The sequence below is a fragment of the Eupeodes corollae genome, chromosome 3 (genome assembly GCF_945859685.1).
Source record: "Eupeodes corollae chromosome 3, idEupCoro1.1, whole genome shotgun sequence".
In the NCBI taxonomy this organism is placed as follows: domain Eukaryota; kingdom Metazoa; phylum Arthropoda; class Insecta; order Diptera; family Syrphidae; genus Eupeodes; species Eupeodes corollae.
In genome coordinates this window covers 6,918,062-6,938,108 of record NC_079149.1, presented here as the reverse complement: position 1 = coordinate 6,938,108, position 20,047 = coordinate 6,918,062, and the positions used below count along the sequence as shown (strand labels likewise).

Here is a 20,047-nt window from a genome sequence, read left to right as displayed (position 1 = left end):
TTGCTGCATTTGTGCAGCCCATTCCCAGAAAAGTCGAATCTTCCTTAACTCTAATTACTTACCGATTGCACTTATGTCCCTTCTTTCAAATGTCATGGAAACGCTGATTAATTGTCAGCTCAAGAAATATCTTGAATATCGAAAGCTTCTTAATGACCGGCAGTACGGCCTTTGAAGCAATAGGTCCCAGGTGATCACTTGGTTCATCTCACCGAACAATGGAACAAATCTTTACATCGTTTTGGAGAAAATAATATTATTGCACTTGATATTTCAAAAGCTTTTGATAGAGTTTGGCATCAGGCTCTCTTATCGAACATGTGTGCTTCCGGTTTTCATGAATCCCTGCTTCATTGGATTAGTAATTACATTTCGGATCGTTCAATACAAATAGTATTAAATGAATTCAAGTCTGAAAACCACAATATAAATGCTGGTGTGCCCCAGGGCTCTGTTCTATCTCCAACACTCTTTTTTTTATTTTTATTAATAATTTCCTGTCTGCAACCTCTAATCGAATACATTGTTTTGCTGACGATAGTACTCTTAGCTTTTCATATTCGTTTTCAGACACACATCCCTCTTCTTCGGATGTGGAACTGCAACGACAAAATATGACAAGCTCATTAAATTCCGACCAAAATAGCATTGTTCAATGGGGATTAAGAAACCGAGTGGAATTTAATGCCGCAAGGTGTTTGGGTTCCTTTAGACGATGCAAGAAATATTTCAATCCTTCTGATTTGGCTGTTATCTACAAGAATTATATATGTCCAAAGCTTGAGTATAACTCCCATATCTGGGCTGGTGCTCCTGCTACTTACTTGAGCCTCTTGGATAGTGTTGAACGCAGAGCATTTAAATTGATACGTGATACTATCATCATAAGTTCATTAACTTCGCTTGAACATCTTCGTAAGGTTTCTTGTCTTACCCTTTGTGTCCTTTATTTAAACGGTTTATGCTCTATTGAAATAGCCTGCTGCATTTCTCCTAAAAAACAGTTCAACCCCCCAACTTTGGCCGTACTGTCAAATACAGAGATTCGTTCTTTAGCCGTACAACGAGAATTTGGAATGCCTTGCCAAACTCTGTTTTTCCAAGTCATTGCAATATTTAGGAATTCAAAACCAATGTGCACCGACATATTCTTTCAAACCCTACTTCTCTTCGTAGTGCTCACACTTTGCCCTTGCATTATAAGGTTTGTTATATTCCCTTAAGAGTGCGCTTATTATAAAAAGAATTAATTCAATATTTTTAAAATAAAAAATAAAAATGTTCAATACCAACAAGTTTCAAATAATTTAAAAATATATTAAAAAGTGTTCTTTTGTTTGAAATTCTTTTTAAATAATTAAATATATACAAAACAATATTTTTCAATCCTTTTTTTTTTGTTTCTTTACAGAAAAACAATATTAAATGGAACAAATCTCAAAGACTTGAATTCAAGGATTATAATTCAACCCATGCAGCTTTTATAGTTAATATATTTAAGGGAAAAACCAGACAGAAAAACTCCCTGTGTCAAAATGTTTCTACCTGTCAAACCAAACATGTAAGTTATCAATTAAGTTTTACCTTTTTTATCTTATTCATTGAAATAAGGGATATAAATATTCATATACTTGCTCTTTTAGGGAATCAATTTTCATAAGATCTGAATTATTTATTATTATCTACCAATCTAATATTTATTAAGGACTGAATTTTCATGAAAACTCATAAGGAATTTCGATTCTCTTGAGATCCCTTTGTATTTTCTTTTAAAACATCCAAAACGAAAATTAAATACATTTCGTCCTTGAAATCGATAAACACACAAAAAAAAGATGCAAAACACCAAGAAATCCAAATAGCTAATAATAATAATAAAATATTTAAGCCACTAGGACCTCGCTGAGCAGCACAAGCTGTCAAACCAATTGGTGCTTATATTTATTTAGGTCTTTAAAAAACAATTTTGAAAACTTTTTTCATACTATGCACAAAACATACAAAGTCGTATCTTTTATTTTTTACCCAACTTTAATATGACACGCGCTGTCCTGACAGGAAGAAAATAAAACATAAATTCGTTATTTGTCAAACGTCGAGTATTTATCACTAAATATTCCATCCAAAATGAAAATATTTTTTCTACTTTTAATCTAAAAATCATAGAAGAACAGAAACATGTGTTTTTATTTCCAACAGGAGGCTTAATAGTCCTTGAAAATTCGTTCGTGTTTTGTCAACCTAACGTGTTTATTTTTTGTTTTTCTATTTGTTTGTGTCCCCAATGTCATTTTCGTTTCCAAATTATTCTCCTATAGAGAATTAGAATGGCTCATTTTGCTGACAGAACTCGCCACCACCACCGTGTCCTTGCCTCATCCTTATTTTAAATGAAAATTGCTTTGTATTGGGTGGTTTTTATTTTATTATTATATTTCTGGGTTACCATTAAAAGCGCGATAGGTACTTAAAAGATTGCAATTTTGGAGGTCCTTTTTCATATCCTTTGAGATTCTCCCAGGTTCGAGTTATACCAAATATTTGTTATTGTCTCCTTGTTGTCGGGAACATAAAAATATATGTTGGTAGAGCGATAACTTCTTCCTTAGTTTTGTTTTTGGTTATTTGCTGGAATAATTTTACAACTCTTGAATTTTCTTGTAATTCCTGTTTCCGCAACCAAATCGATCCGCAACATAGGAATTTCAAAGCAGGAAAACATGCTGTAAAAATACAAATGAAATAAAAGGAAACTCCTGCCTCGTCCTTTCCCCTCCAAAGCAGCCAGGACAACATATTAAATCGATTTTCATTTGTTTTTGTCGTATTTTCTTGTTTGCTTATTCATTTGCTCGTCGTTGTTGTCGTCGTCGTCGTCGTCGTCCTGAGCACCCTGGTAGGGTGATGTCATGTATGGAAAATAAAACTACACAACCAAAAGTGTATCTATACACCAACACCCACATCTCCCCTCCACCCTTTCCCTAAAGAGAGTCCTTTGTACAAAAAACAATCGATAATAAACCTTGAATTTTTGTTAAAGTTCCGGTTAAAGTATCGAATTACCCAAAAAATAAAAAGGCCCTCATTTTTTGGGCTCCTAGGGGATGTGTGTTTTTTTTGGTATTTGTATATAATATTTGAAAAACTCAATTTTTTACGAACCTAAAAACTATAAAAGCGCACATTAAGGACCTCAAAAAAAAAGGTAAAAAAAGACTGAAAATAAAAGAATGATGGGATAAGAATGTCCCCTAAAGCCAACATCTATTATTTTCTATTTGGTCATTTAGATGATGTTTTCTTTTTGTGAGGGCATTTTGTCCATTCGCATGGATACATTTTTCGGTCCTTTGATCAATTTTTTGATAAAGGCAGAGGCATACTGTAGCTTAGGTAGAAAAATCTATGATACCCTTGAGGGCAGAATGGTTGATTCGATTTGGAAAATTTGTATTTTTCTATTTTGATAGACAACTGGAAGTGGAATTGATTGATGTTTTTTGAATTTTGTTTGTATCTTTTATTTGTATATAGAACCACCGAAAATGGCAGTGGAAACAGTGAAGATGTTACCACCACCAGCAATAATTCAACACAAACACCGAGCGATTTAAGCCCACCGGGACCAAACGAGGAAGTACTGCCACAGGCGCATCACCAAAATCCTGGACACTGTATTGCATCCTTTTCGGCCATCAATCAAATGCGAAATAATGCACAGGTGAGTGTTGGTTTCTTAGTCTTTTTTAGTTTTGTTTTTAAAGAAAAAAGTATCTACACAATGTCACAACCACATGATGTACAGATCACGTACCTACATATGTATATGAAAATGTAAAATTGTGAAGTCTAAAGTGAAAAGGTAATGGATTCGAATACTAATTGAGATGATAATCTGAATTGATGTTGTGTTTGAAAGGAAAGTACTTTGAATTTTAAGTGCATGTACGTTTGGAAACTTACTAATTTTCAGACAAACTTTATCATTCTTATGTAAACTGAGATGATAAAATTGGAGAGATTTTGACACAAAATCACTTTATTATTTACAAGATTTATTGAGTGCATTTCCGGTTTTTATTCATAAAAAGAAAAGGTTATCTTTCAAAATTGTACTGCTGGAAAAATTTGGCTTGAACATTTATTATTTTTCCGCATACAAATTTAAAACTAAGACGCTAAAAAAAGTGATTTATTAAAAACTTGAAGATCATGTACAAAGTTCTCTACAGAAATGGCTGTGACATTTTTTTACTACTCATAGTCAGAAGATAACTTGGTTTCTGTTACGAGATTTTCAAAATATCTGATTGTATTATTTTTTATATGTTACATTGTTTCTTGATAAGCTTTGATATTTTTTTTATTTTACGAGTAGTTTTTAATGATTATACCAAATAGATATGAAAAATATTTAAATTATTTAAATTTCAACATAAGTTTATCTTCAAGATAAAAAAAAACCTTAATTAATAATTAAGGTAGTTGTACCCGTGGCTTGATGGTTAGTACGTTGGACTGTCGAGGTCCTATACAACGGGGTTCGTATCAACAGAATTGACAATTTCGTGATAAAACTCGTCCGAGGTCACATTGCAAGAGCTATGTCTTCGACCAACAATTTAATTTTCGGGGCGTTCTATCCGAACGACGAGTATTTTGAAAGTGCACGCTTGAGCGGGTTCATTCCACCAGAGGCATTAATCTTTTTAGACAAATGCGGTCTGATACAGGATAGATTGGCGGTTCCGTTAATCTACCACGTCAGACGAAGAACCGTGGATAGGCGACTCCCATATAATCGGGATGTCATGGCACAAGGCGGAGCAGAGCTCCTTCGGTTCAGTAGGGCTGTGTCCGAACGTAACCGAACTGATAGGGTGAAGCAGGAGAACCAGTTTTGGTGGCTTCAATCGGCACTTGGCATTGAGAAGTCGGGATGGGGTCTAAAGCCTTGACCGGCCTACATACTTGTTTTCAACTTGTTTTTGTCAACTTGTTTTTGTTGTCAAAAACTCAACAAAATTTGAGCAACATTTTTATATAGCTTCTATTAGGTACTTATACAGACACAGATTGGATTTTCTAAGAATATTATCTTATATTAATAACAAAAATTTGCAGAGAATGAAACATTTTAAAGTCAATAAAGATATTGTTCTCGAGATATTCGAATAGAACATCAATTTTTACTAATTTTTCATAGTTTGAAGGCAATATCTTTAATTGTTGTGGAGATATTTTTTATATGTAAAAAAAAACCGTTGCTTCGATTTTTCTGAAAGATTAACCAGAGGCCAGAGGTCCAAAACGTTATTCTTCAATGGATAAAATATAAAATTGTTCTGAAATTAAAATCGTTTTTTTCGTAAAATATTCGGAGTGAAAAATATTTTCTTACAGTTTTGTTTATCTAGAAGAAACCATTCCTCAACAGATTCCCGTATGGTGTTTTTTTAACTTGTTTAATAACAGTAGTTCCCATACACATTTTTTGGACAAAAAATGTTTTTAAGTCCTCTAAAGCACTAATAAACCGATTTCAATAATTTTTTCTGAACTAGCTCTTATACTGTCTTAATAATATTTTATGATAAAAAGTGTCAAATTTTACTTTTTGGATGTATTTTTTTTTCAAATTCCATATCTCAAAAAGGGGTCAATATTTTTAACGAAAACTAAATTTCAAACTTATATTATATTAATACGTTTATTGCAGACTTCAAAGTGAGTGTAGCAAAATTGTCTGCTCATTTACCAATACAAGTTGAATTTATGTTTACGGTTGAAGCTCCCCAAATAATTCCAAGTAAATTTCTCAAGCTGAAATGGAAAGAAAGTAATGATCATCTTTACGAGTCTCGTTTAAATTACAACTGCAGTTCCTTGCCTTCTCCATCAATATCCAAAATTGGCCAATTAGACAAAAAATTATAAATGTGATTAAAATATCCAGTCTATCTACTCATAGCAATAACACCCATTCATTGATTCCACGAAATATATGGTACAATAACGATTGTAAGAGCCTACGCAAATTATCTTTTGTGTATCTGAAGCTTTTTAGATCTACAGATGCCTTGTTTTTAAAAAATATCTACCTTCGGGTCAGCAAGGAATACAAAAGTCCTGTGTGCATCTAAAAGAAAAGAGTACTTGAAACATCTAGCTAAAAAGCTATCGGAATCCAAAAATTAAAAACATTCTGGAATAACAGTCGAAACACTAGCAGCACATTTTAAGACTCTTTTGTCGAATGAGGTAAATCACTATACTTTTTTTTATCCTTTACCCAACGTTGTAGTTTATGAACTGGATTGGCCAATATCTTTGTCTGAACTCGATTTTCACTTCATAAGATGAAACACAATAAAGCTCCTGGCATAGATGGAATTCCAGTAGAATTCTACAAAAATAGCATACCTCAACAGATTATACAGCTATTCTTATGTGCCTCACAACCTAAACAAAGCAGTTATTTTTGCAATTCACAAGAGCGGTAATGCCACCCTACCGGAAAACTAAGCACTTTGAGCAAGATTCTTACTTCGATTCTATATGAAAGGTTTACCAAATGAATCGAAGAAAAAAACCTTTTAAGTATGTTCCAAGCTGATTTTCGGTCGGGCTTTTTAACTATGGATCAAATATTTGCTTTGACAAGCATTGCTAGAAAAGCCATTGATAAAAAGAAAAAACTATACGCTTGCTTCGTAGATTTCAAGGCAGCATTTGACAAAGTTAACAGGCAGGCTTTGCTGTACAAGCTTTCAACGATAGGAATCTCCCGAATATTTTTGACCAAGTACTTTAAATTTGTTGCTTCATCTAGTGCATCTGTATGGGATGGAACGGTCTTCTCAGAATGGTTTAAAATAACTGCAGGTGTTCCACAGGGCTGTATTTTAAGCCCATTACTTTTTGCTCTGTTTGTTGACGACATTTGTGATATACTTCCAGGAGGGATATCGTTTGTTGATATACAAATTAAAGTTCTGTTATATGCTGATGACTTTGGACTACTCGCCGAAAACCCTTACACTCTGCAATTACAAATAAACAGGCTGAATGCATTTTGCGAGAAAGGGGGGTTAGTCATCAATGCAAGAAAGACAAAGGTGATGATTTTTGAAGCACGTCAAAGGAGAAGACAACCCACGAAAAAAGGTCTCTCAATAATGTAAACATCGACGTTGTGCAAGAATTTAAGTACCTCGGTGTTTGGATTTAACAAAATGATTTCTTATGATTTGTTGATAAAGGTCATTAGAAGAAATGGAACAAGCCTTCGCAAGTCTATCATGGCAAGACTTTTGCAAACTAACGCTTCTCCATTCAAGGACTGAAATGAACTATCTCATTCTCATGCAGCTCATCTATTATTATTGAAGTCAAATTTTGATGGATGGCAAGGTATGTTTGCGGAGGTTACTGCGAAAAAAGACGAAAAGATTTATAACCAACATCTATCCAGAGCGAATTCAACATTGTCTAAGAGCACTTATAAGAATCTCAATCCCCAAATTTTTTCAGTAATAAATACTCGGCTGATATTATAAGCTACATATTAAGAGCATGTGTTGATGTTCTTAACTTAAACTTTATGCCTCTTCAAACAGAGACCCCAAAGTTGTTGGCTAACCATTTTATTGCCATTTGCCTAATACTGCAGGAAATCCGCCGACTCTATTTTGATGAGAGCTGCATTTCTCCAAGTAGACTTTACGCAATATTAAATGGAGGACTAGGATGGTGTACTTTATATTATTATTGCAAACACGCATTAACCTTCCGCAACAGTTTCGATATTTAAATCCTTAAAAAATCCAGTTACTACAGTTTCATGCATCCTATTTTTGTGATTCAAATCATTTAAAAATTGAATTTTTTTTTGTGTTCCAAATCACTTTAAAATTGAAAAAATTGTGAAATTTTTGCTTATAAAATAATTCAAAATTGTTAATAGTGTTGTGCTTCAAATCATTTTAAAATTGGTATATCTTTTGTGTTTCATACTATTTCAAAATTGGCAAAATTTTGTGCTTCAAATCATATTAAAATTGAGTTAACGCTCAAAATCTATTGTAAAATTAATAACAATAAACATACAAATGTATCTTTTTTCTTACAACCTTAACTTTCAATTCACCTACTCGTATATCAGACATTAACGGCGGAGCAGAAAATACCCTTGACTTGTTTCTCACTTCTGATCCTGATAAGTGCACAATCAGTGTATTGACGCCTCTAGGCACATCGGACCATAGTGTTATATCTGCTAATTTCTCGTGTCAAACAAATTTAGTTAAAGAAAGAGCTCCAAAGAGAACCGTTTGGCAGTACGAGAAAGCCAACTGGGACGGTCTCAATAATTTCTTCAGGATCTTTAACTGGTCGCTATGCTTCCTCTGTAGCGACGTAGACTCCAGTGCAGATATGATTTCTAGTATGATTCATTTGGGAATGGAAACGTTTATCCCGAATAGGGTTAAAAGTATTAAACCCAAGGTTAAATCATGGTTCGATTCGAGCTGCAAAGAGGTTATCCAGGAGCCAGGAAAGCCTGCAACGCCTATATTCGAAGGACCAAATTTTTACATGACCAAAAATTACGGCGAAAAATACTGCAATGTCCCAAAGGCAGTAAGAATTTTTGATCATTTGTAAAAAACATGAGGAATTCTTCCTCTTCCTCGGTTCCTACGCTTGTTGTCAATGACACTCCTTTAGTTAGCTCTATTGATAAAGCCAACTTATTTTCAAGGCAGTTCGCCAAAAATTCCACCTTACGAGATAGTGTCATGACTCTCCCAGTTCTTGAACGCGTAAATGATTCTATGGGACCAATCTTTTTTCGTACTAGGCCTGTGGCGAGAGTTCTTAAAGATCTCAACATTCATAAATCCGCTGGCCCAGATGGTATCCCCGCTATTATTCTGAAGAGGTGTTCTTCCACGCTAGCAAAACCACTGCGTAAGTTTTTCCATCTTTCCTATTCTTCTGAGCTCGTTCCGAGTAGTTGGAAAACTGCATTTGTTCAGCCAATTCCAAAAAAAGCCGAATATTCTTCTCCCACAAATTACCGACCGATAGCACTAACGTCCCTTCTTTCTAAGGTCATGGAAACGCTGATTAATTATCAGCTTGAGAAATATCTTGAGGAACGGAAGTTTCTTAATGACCGGCAATACGGCTTTCGTAGGCAATAGGTCCACTGGTGATCTCATGGTTCATCTCACCGAACAGTGGAACAGATCTTTACATCGTTTTGGAAAAGTAAGATTATTGCACTTGATATTTCAAAGGCATTTGATAAAGTCTGGCATCTTGCTCTCATATCGAAAATGCGTGCTTTCGGTATCGACGAATCTCTTCTACGTTGGATTAGAAATTTTCTTTCGAACCGTTCAATACAAGTTGTTTTGGACGGATTTAAGTCTGAAACTCATAAAATAAACACTGATGTGCCCCAGAGCTCCGTTTTGTCTCCGACACTCTTCCTCATTTTTATAAATGATCTCCTGTCTGCTACTTCTAATCCAATACATTGTTTCGCTGACGATAGCACTCTTAGCTTTTCATATTCGTTTCCAGACTCACAACCCTTCGGATGTACAACTGCAACGGCAAAATATGATTAGCTCATTAAATTCCGACCTACACAGCATTGTACAATGGGAAATAAAAATCGTGTGGAATTTAATGCTTCGAAAACGCAATGCGGTCTAGTGAGATAAACCGTCTTTGCCACTATCTATGAGTGGCACTTGCATCAACGAAACGGAAAATCTTGACATCCTCGGAATGTACATCAGCAACCACCTTTTGTGGAGCGATCACATACGCGATGTTGCCAAAAATGCCGCAAGATGTCTAGGTTTTTTGAGACGTTGCAAGAAATTTTTCTCTCCATCTGATCTGGCTACAATCTACAAAACCTATATACGTCCGAAACTTGAATATAACTCTCATCTCTGGGCTGGTGCTCCAGTAACTTATTTAAGCTTCTTGGACAGTATTCAAAAAAGAGCTTTTAAAATGATTGGTGACATTAACATCATCAACTCGTTTACATCACTCGAACATCGACGCAAGGTTTCTTACCTCACCATTTTTTACCGTTATTTTAACGGACTATGCTCTTGTGAAATAATAATTAAACAATTTAACCGTAATACCCGCGCTTTTAGGAATGCCCATCAGTTTACCCTTGAGCCCAACTTCGGCCGTACTATGAAGTACAGAGATTCTTTTTTTAGCCTTATTACGTGGAACGGCTTGCCACGCTCTATCTTTCCCTGTCATTGCAATGTTTAGAAATTTAAAATCAATGTACACTGACACCTCCTATCCAACCCTTCCCTTTGTAAACCATTTTTTGTATAATAGAGAATTAATCTATATATCTATCCATTTATCCTTCTAATTATGTTTATCACAAGGGCTGCCATAAGCCATTTTTAAACCCAGTGATAAGTAATTTCATTTTAAAAACAAGTCCAAAATATTTTGTAGAAAATATTCGCACCTTAAACGAAAAAAATTAACCCCAAGCGGACCAAATCACGGTTGTTAATATTGAAATGCGCCCATATTTCAAATATTTTTTTTATTGCGCATCCGCCACAGTGTACAAATCTTTGTATGTTCATTATCCATTCATGATTTGAATCTATACATATACAAACGCTAAAACTTACTAGCATGAAACTGAAACCAATTGCCTAATAAGCTTCCATAAAAGTTGTCTTTAAAAATACGAATTTCTACCTCAACAACTTATTAATTGATTATTAAATTCATTCAAATCATTCTCCCCCAACGAAGTTCCTGTTTTTTTAAACGCTTGCTCAAATAAAGTTTAATTCTCACTGAAGTCATTCCCTTTTTTCATATTCCAATATATTCACTAAACCTTCCGTGATAACTTTGCGTTAATTGATTCTAAGTAGATTGACCTTTTTTTTGTGGAAGGTAAAATGTATGTATAAAAATACTCATGTCCTTGAAGCTGCCAAAAATATCGTCAAATTAAATCAATAATAAATTCTTAATTGTTTACCTCATGCGTGCGAGAAAAACTCATACATGAATATAATTCAAACGAAAATCGTCAAAGGAGCCCATCCCTATATTATATTCCTCTGTGCCTACATATGTACATAAATATTATATGAGTCAAAACAATATCCTAGGTTAGGTTAAGTGAAATTTCCTGACAGGAAAACAGTCTACTGCCTTTCATAACATCGATAAAATTTGCTGATAGCATGAAAATAAGTTAAAATGAAACTGACTTGGACTTTTTCAATTAAACGGTTTTTATGTATTCCAAATAAGTTTTGGCACGTAATGAAAAAAACTTGTCCTATGAAAATGCACTGTCGTTAAGTATGCAGGAAATGCACATCATACTAAAGGGTGTTTTTTTAAAAAAGGTATACAACTTTGGAATAGAATAAAACTAAGACGATATTCGAAGGCGACTATAATTTTCGAAGACTTTTTCCAACATTTGTGGCCGTATATCATCAATAACGTGGTAAATGTCACCCTTCAAGTAGTCAATCGTTTTTGGGTTATCAGACTAAACTAATGACTTCACATATTCACACAAAAAATAGTCAAGCGGATATGAATCGCAGGGACTTGAAAGCCATTTCACGGCCTACGTAACGTAAAACTATGCTCTTATGATAAGGGGGTTTTTTGACATGTTGTTCCGCCGCCATTTTGTTAAAACCACAGCTCCCGCATATCATGGTAGTTCAATTGATGAACGAAAAACTCTGTAATCATACCTCTGAAGCAGTCACTGTTGACTGCAACGTTCTAATAGTACGGACCACTTATTTTACTAACGCATAAAACACACCAGTTAGTTTTTGTGTATGTAACGGTGTTTCAACCCACAATCGGAGATTGTCATCACTCATACGTCAAATTTATTAATTGACGTTTCTCTTCAACCATAACTGCGCTTCATCGAACAGAACTATGATTTTCAAAATAAATTTGCAATATTTGAAGGTGTTGTTCAAGCCTTAACCATTTAATGTCAAAGTGTCACACCAAACTAAAAATAAATACCTTGACAGCTGTCAAATTTTCCATCAGTTAAAATAGTGATGCCAACTTACAGTTCTATACATTAAACAAAAACACCCGTCACTAAAAAACTTTATATTCGTAGTAACTCGTTTTTGTTTGAAGCTAACTAAAAATGCATACAATGCACTTCTACGAGTACTTACTCCATATCAAAAATCTCTCTTAGGAAGAACAATATTTTATTATTTCTGCCCGGAAGCCTTATCTACGAGCTCAAGTTCCATATACACAAAATCACTTGCTCCCAAGTCATTTCTCTTTATTACTATTTTTGTATCATTCTGCTTTCATAATTAAAAAGCAAAATATTCATAACCAGGTAGACAGACTGACATCTCACCGAGCTTTCAAGCTTTGCAAGGATTCCTTCCAGAATGATACAAAAAATCCTGTGAATCCTTTGGGTCTAATGTGTGCATTCAACGCCTACTGCCTGCTTTTCGTTGCGTCCATCGTGTCGTTGTTGGGTGGTTGGTTGTTTTGAGAGAAGATTTAAATCTATGGAGAGTCTGTTGCACGTTGCTATATCATGAAATATGTTTGCCACGGGACAACAATGGTTTCCAGAACCCAGAGATGAACATGAACAGATTGCTTTTTATATCCTTATTTTTACAATCCTTTTTGTAAACCTCGCCACCATCAACATCATTGTCATATATGAGCCTTCATTATTTTTCCTTTTTTTTGTAGACAAAAGGACGAGACGTGTTATTATCTCCGTCCAATAAACCTCAAAACCAAACGGCGGCGGTAGTCGGTCGGTTGTTTCCTTTTGATGATTGAAGCCATCACTCCTGAAATTTGCTACTTGTGCACACAATTTCTGTGCATAATTGAAGGACATACGATGGGGGCCGGGCGGAGCAAACGATATTTATCGATCTTCTTTTCTTTTTGTTATTATAAAGAAGTCCTTTTTAGAACCCTCCAATGGAATAAACGTCATATCCAGACATAGATTTTGCTACTTTTTATTTCGTATTTGCTTTTCCTTGATATTTCCGATTCATTTCACCCGAGGCGTTTTTTTAAAAATGAAGAAGAGAAGTGTTTGAAAGATAACTGATGGTAAAGGGAAAAGTGTTAAAATTTTTAAGGATGTGTTGGCAACAATTGTTGTAAATTATGCACCATCAAAGACAAAAGGACGAGACATTCATTTTTATAAAGATAGATCCATCAGAACTTTTATAAGTGCAGTATTTCGATGCAGTTAAGGCGAAAGGAGAAAACAAAACAACATATTCGTATATTGAAAAACATGGTTTTACACTTTAAATGTCATTAACTTTTGACAGTTGGGTTTGAGATTGACAGATGGTGGTGATTACTTCACAATTCTATAAGAAAATTGAAGGTTGGGTTGAGTTTGAAGGATTGAGACTTACCTATATGATGCTTGATAATAAATTCCTTCTTTTTTTTATAGGAATCCAATGTAAATGCAATGCAGGGAGTTAAGAGCTCTTCACTTTTCTTTTTTTTCGTTTACACATAAAAACTTTTCATCTACAAAAATAACGAAGCCACTTTAATTAAAACAGGAGACAAATTGTTATATAAAAGACATGTAGGGAGCTTTTATAGTTCAAGTGGGATTTGGAGTTTTCAGAACATTGCTTTTTAAATAGAGATAAAAATAATGAATCATGTCACCAGAAAAAGGAGTTTAAAGAAATGTTTCCAAATTTAATGCATACAAACATTCGCATTTAAGAAGTTAAATCTTCAGTTCTTTTTTAAGATATTCATGATTTTAAAACATCAAAAATTTAATGGTTTTTCTAGAGACATTACAAATGTTTAAACAGAAATGAGCTTGATCACTTAACATCGTGAAATGGATGAATTCATGAAGTGCTTTAAGAAATTCCCAAACAGATTAATTTTTTCAAAGTAAATGAAATGTCGAATATTGGCAAAATTCTCAACTGCCAAACCTTTGACAAAATTCACCAAAAATTCTGATGCAGCTAAATAACATCCTTTATTAAAAGCTAAGCTAAGTATGTTACCAGTAGAACAGTTAATTAAAATATAAATTCCAGATAGGAGATAATTGATGAATATGGAGAAAAAGTATTGGGGACAAAACTTAGCCTTGAGGGACACCAACATTTATGTTATGAATATCAAATGTATAACCTAAAAGTACTAAATGCACCTACTAGAAGAATTAGTGGGCATCAAATGCATGCGTTTTCGACAACAGGAATTTCATAATATGTATAATGGATTATTAAAAAATGTCTGTACTTCAAGTAAATAACTCGTAAATACCACCATTTTCATCATAAACTTGGATACAACGGTCAATCGTCAGGTTTTTACTCGCATCTTATAGAAACTTTGGGTATTGCATTCGTTTTTGTTTCAATTTTTTTAAGTAAAAAAAGACTCCAAACAAATTTTTGAAGTCACAAATCGAAAATTCGAAATTTCTCAAAAATGGCCCGATAGGTTTTGATATTATCTCTAATTTATTTATTTTTTAATTGGCTTCTTTCACTATTTCGAATATTTTTTTTACTGGGCCAGAAAGGTGCGACCGATAGAACCATTATTCATTTTGTATTTTCTAAGCAAGTAATGCACTGATTATTTAATTAAATCTCTTTTTTCTAAAATTTTGAAAAACTTCACACTTGGGAAACATACTCTTCGGACCCTAATACCTTATTTACTTCCTCCTCTCCCTTAAACTATCGTCCAATTGCAATTACGTCCCTTCTTTCCAAGGTCATTGAAACGCTGATTAATTTTCAGCTTAAAAAATATCTGGAAAAACGGAAGCTTCTTAATGACCGACAGTATGGCTTTCGTAGCAATAGGTCTACTGGTGATCTCATGGTTCATCTCACGGAACAGTGGAACAAATCTTTACATCGTTTTGGAGAAAGTAAGATTATTGCACTTGATATTTCAAAAGCATTTCATAGAGTTTGGCACCAAGCTCTCTTATCGAAAATGCGTGCTTTTGGTATTGATGAATCTCTTCTTCGTTGGATTAGAAATTAACTTTCTAACCTTTCAATACAAGTTGTATTGGATGGTTTCAAGTCTGAAATTTATAAAATAAATGCTGGTGTACCCCAGGGCTCCGTTTTGTCTCCGACTCTCTTCCTTATAGTCACTTCTAATCCATTAAACTGTTTTGCCGACGACAGTACCCTCAGGTTTTCATATTCGTTTCTAGATTCACATCCTTGTCCTTCGGATATGGAATTTAAACGGCAGCGTATGATAAGCTCATTAAATTCTGATCTTGACAGCATTGTCCAATGGGGAATCAAAAACCGTGGAGAATTTAATGCTTCGAAAACTCAATGCTATCTCCTGTCGTCAAAGCATAACTCACCCCCGATGACGCTATCCATGAGCGGCACTTGCACCCAGGAAACTAATCAACTTTCAGTACTCGGTATGAATATCACAGATCACCTCTTATGGAATGATCACATATTCGATACCGCCAAAAATGCTGCCAGGTACTTAGGATTTCTCCGAAGATGCAAGAAATTTTTCACCCTTTCTGATCTGGCTATAATCTACAAAGCTTTTATCTAGAATATAATTTGCATATCTGGGCAAATGCCCCCAAAACAAGTTTAAATCTCTTGGATAGAATACAAAAAAGGGCATTCAAAATGATAGGCGACAGAACTATAATCGAAACATTTACATCGCTAGAACACCGTCACAATGTTTCATGCCTTTCGTTATTTTATAGATATTTTTACAAACAATGTTCTGTCGAATTAGCCAGTTGCTCGGACTCTAGGAATGCTCATCATTTTACCCTTGAGCTCAATTTCGGGCGACTGTCAAGTACAGAGATTCTTTCTTAAATCGCACATCGAGAATGTGGAATGCCTTGGCCAACTCTGTTTTTCCCTCCCATTTTGATGTTCAGAACTTTAAGACCAATCTGCACCGGTATCTCCTCTTAAATTCTTCCCTATTTTCCTAACGCTCGCATTGTGTTTAGAAAAAACATATAAAGGGTACTAATAACCTCTTGAGTGCTTGTGAATTTAAAAAAAAAAAAAATCGGAAGTTATTGTAATGCGTCCGATTTGTCAAATTGAAAATTTTGACATTTCTCGACGTTGCAAGGTCCCTAGAGTCGAAATAAAAATGTTAAGAAAGATGTCTGTGCGCGCGTGTGTACGTACGTCCGTACGTTCGTGACGTTTTTTTCGTTGTCCTTAGCATAAGAACCAGAAGGGATATCGACTTCAAATACATTTTGTTATTCAGATAATAAGGTAGAAAGATGCAGAAAGGGCATTTAAGAGAATTGCGCGGGCGGTTTTGTATAATTGTATACAATATATTGTAACGTGATACCAAACAAATATATTTTATTCGAAAAAAGTCCAATTAACGTTTTTTTTTTAAATCAAAAAAACTGTAAAAAATATTGTCACCTCGAAAATTTTACGAATACGAAATTATTTTATCTCCAAAATAATTTTGTGCAACGACAAATAACGTTTTTGGTAAAAATTGATTTTTGACTCAAATATCTTTTCAAAGATTAAGGATTATGTCTTCTAACTGATTTTAACTTATAAGAAATATTGTTTTCAACATTCCAAAAAAACCTAAGAAAAAAATTAATAAAAGTCCAAAACTTTGCGATATTAGCTTTAAACTACTTTTTTCTTTTACAAAATTTTGTTGTCAACGTTGAGTAAGATTTGGAGCAAAATCGAATTGATACTTTTTTTTACAAAAAATAAAAATTTAAAAGAAAATTTAAGAAAAGTTGGTAAAAATTGTTTTTTGACTCAAATATCTTTTCAAAATCTCTAAAATTTTGTCTTGCAGCTAATTTTAACTTTCATATTGTTTCAAAATTCGGAACAATTTTGAGAAAAATCGAATTGACAGTTTTTTGCCAAAAAATAAAAAAAAATTGATAAAAGTTTTTAAAAATTGGTTTTCGACTCAAATATCTTTTTAAAACTTTGAGATATTGGCTTTAAACCACTTTTATCTTTTAAAAAATATTGTTAATATTCAGTAAAACTTTGAAAAAATTCGAATTGACAGTTTTTTTTACAAATGATAAAAACCTAAATAAAAAATTAATAAAACATGGTAAAAATTGATTTTCGACTATAATATTTTTTTAAAAACTTTGAGATTATGGCTTTTAAATAATTTTATCTTATAAGAAATACTGTTTTCATCATTTGGAAAAATTTTAAGAAAAATCTAATTCACAATTTTTTTACAAAAAATAAAAACCTAAACAAAAAAATTAATAAAAGTTGGCAAAAATTGATTTTCGACTTTAATATCTTTTCAAAAATTAAAAATATTGTTTTCAAACTTTTTTTTTCACAGAAAAAGATATTCAGTATTTTTTGTATATAAAAATCCAACAGTCTGTAAATTTGGTAAAAATTGATGTTCGGTTCTCGATGTCTCTCAAATTAATTTCATTCATCCATTTTGTAACAATTTAAGAAACGCTACTAAAATTATTAAAAATTTCTTTTCGACTAAAAATCTATTTAACAAAACTTGATTTTTAAACGAAACTATTTCTTTATATGAAAAATATTGTTGGTAATTTTATAATTCTTAAGAATAATTCAACTGACAACTTTTTTAACCCAACTACAAATCTACAGACGGGATGGGAAGTTATCAGTGTGGGTCGCATTCCACCCTATTTTTTAATCTTGATCGCGGTCTGATATTGAAACAAAAATTTTCAAGCTGTAAAGAATTGTTCTAAAATCTAAGAAGAATCAACTTAACGTTTAAGGTTCTTAAAAAGCTCATAGAGACCCGTCCAGTTAGATTATTTTTGCTGCTAACCAGCTTCTGAATTGCATATGTATTGGCAACTTAGATCGGTGCCAGTGTGAACACAGCTTAAGAAATCATTCTAATTAAGCCTCAAAAGTAAAAAAGATATTAAAATCAGACACCTACTCACATTTTTCTCTTTGTCACTTTACCAAATTTTGAAATATTTATTCAGTTTAAATGTTCTTTTTTTTAACTAGAATTGAGACTTGTGAAATTTGTATCAAGATACCTATAAACTTACTTCAAGGTATTAATAAACTCCAAAAAATTCTTTCAAAATTATTTACAATCACAATTTTAGGAAATGGGAAAAATCCCTGAAGAACTTTTAGTCAAGATGGATCCTAATTAAAAAATAATACAATCTTTATTGAATCTTACTACACATCGTGTCGAAATGTCTACAAATATTTTACAAAGCTGTGCTAATAACAAATTAAAAGTCATTAGCTAAACACTTTATAACAAAAACCTGATGAGTTGTTGCTCCCATTTCAAAAATTTGACCTAAGAAGATTGAAAAAAAGGACGTTTGGTTTTAATCTTCTAACAACTCTTCTCTTCTTCTCTGCAATACCTTATCCATTCGGTCATTAAACATTTATAGCGAAGCTTTTGAGTATTTACCCAACTATTTCCTACTTTGTTTCAATCCAAACTCACTTCTATACTCGAAGACTTTTAAATTATTAAAGGTTCAAAATCAACTACGCTTGACTGAAACTAGTGACATCGTATATCTTTCAACCCCATAATGCTGTCAAGATAAAGTTTTTCGTATATTTTTTGTATGTGTCGGTCGGTATGTTTCTTCAAATCCATTCCTTTGCAACTTGATATTACGTATCTATACAATATGCGATAGAATAATATCAACCCAACTTGAAAGGCTTCCTTGTGACGTTGAACTCAAAAAATTTACCCTTTTATTGTATACCGGATGAGTGCAAAATCCATCCACAAAACTATAATGCTATTCACACATGCCTAAGTTTCATCCCTTTTTGTGCCACAAATTCCGATAAGTACACTTAACTTTTACTTTACTTTTTTCTCCATCTACCCACAGCTTTGTGATGTCACTCTGGAAGTTGGTGGTGAGACCATACACGCTCATAAAGTTGTACTGGCGTCAGTTAGCCCGTATTTTTATGCCATGTTCAATGGTAAGAATAGCTCTAGGGATATGTGTATTTTTGTATTTTTATATGAAACGAAGTAAGACTAATTTTACTTTGTTTTCTTTTTTTTTTTCTTTTATTCCAAACAACTTGACTTGACTCCTTCTCTCTAGATGATATGCTGGAACGGAACCAGGGTAATGTGACACTTCATGACGTTGACGTCACTGCACTTAGACAACTAATTGACTATACATACACTGGTGAGATAACAATAACGGAGGACAATGTACAAGTACTGCTTCCAGCATCGAGCCTCCTACAAATCCAATCGGTCCGCGAGGCATGCTGCAAATTCTTACTCCGTCAGCTTCATCCTTCCAATTGTTTGGGCATACGAAGTTTTGCAGGTAAGTTCTATATATATACACCAACTATAAACCTTTTAACACATAGTTTATAAAATAATGAGTGAGTAGGCTTTAAAAGAGTTAAAGCTTCAGTGAGAAATTGTACAGGGTGTCGAAATGAATATTCTTGGATTCCACACTTAAGTTGATTAGATAAAAGTTGTATAAAGAAATTTAAGTCAAGACTTTTTTTGTAGCAAAAAAAACGAATGTAAATATTAAATGAAACAAAAAGGTACACTCTGGCGTATACGCAACATTTATGTATTACAATGCAGCACTAGTTTATTATTTCTAATTATACAGCAAATCATAAAAGTTTTCATTTTTTCCAGGCGTTTCTACGCGTCTCCTAGAACAGATAGTTCAAATTTCACTATTTTGACTTAACTTAAACTTAAACTTAAACTTAAACTTAAACTTAAACTTAAACTTAAACTTAAACTTAAACTTAAACTTAAACTTAAACTTAAACTTAAACTTAAACTTAAACTTAAACTTAAACTTAAACTTAAACTTAAACTTAAACTTAAACTTAAACTTAAACTTAAACTTAAACTTAAACTTAAA

General features: G+C 33.3%; 1 protein-coding gene across 1 annotated transcript in view; it reads left to right on the top strand.

Moving 5' to 3' along the window:
• Window positions 1–20,047, top strand: part of LOC129950119 (kelch-like protein 17) — an 83,310-nt gene that overhangs the window by 52,913 nt on the left and 10,350 nt on the right. Inside the window, exons 2-5 of the mRNA XM_056061947.1 lie at window positions 1,412–1,561; window positions 3,538–3,724; window positions 19,016–19,112; window positions 19,241–19,477. Coding sequence (XP_055917922.1) covers window positions 1,536–1,561; window positions 3,538–3,724; window positions 19,016–19,112; window positions 19,241–19,477 — 547 coding nt within the window. The 5' untranslated portion in view covers window positions 1,412–1,535. The remainder of the gene's footprint in view (window positions 1–1,411; window positions 1,562–3,537; window positions 3,725–19,015; window positions 19,113–19,240; window positions 19,478–20,047) is intronic.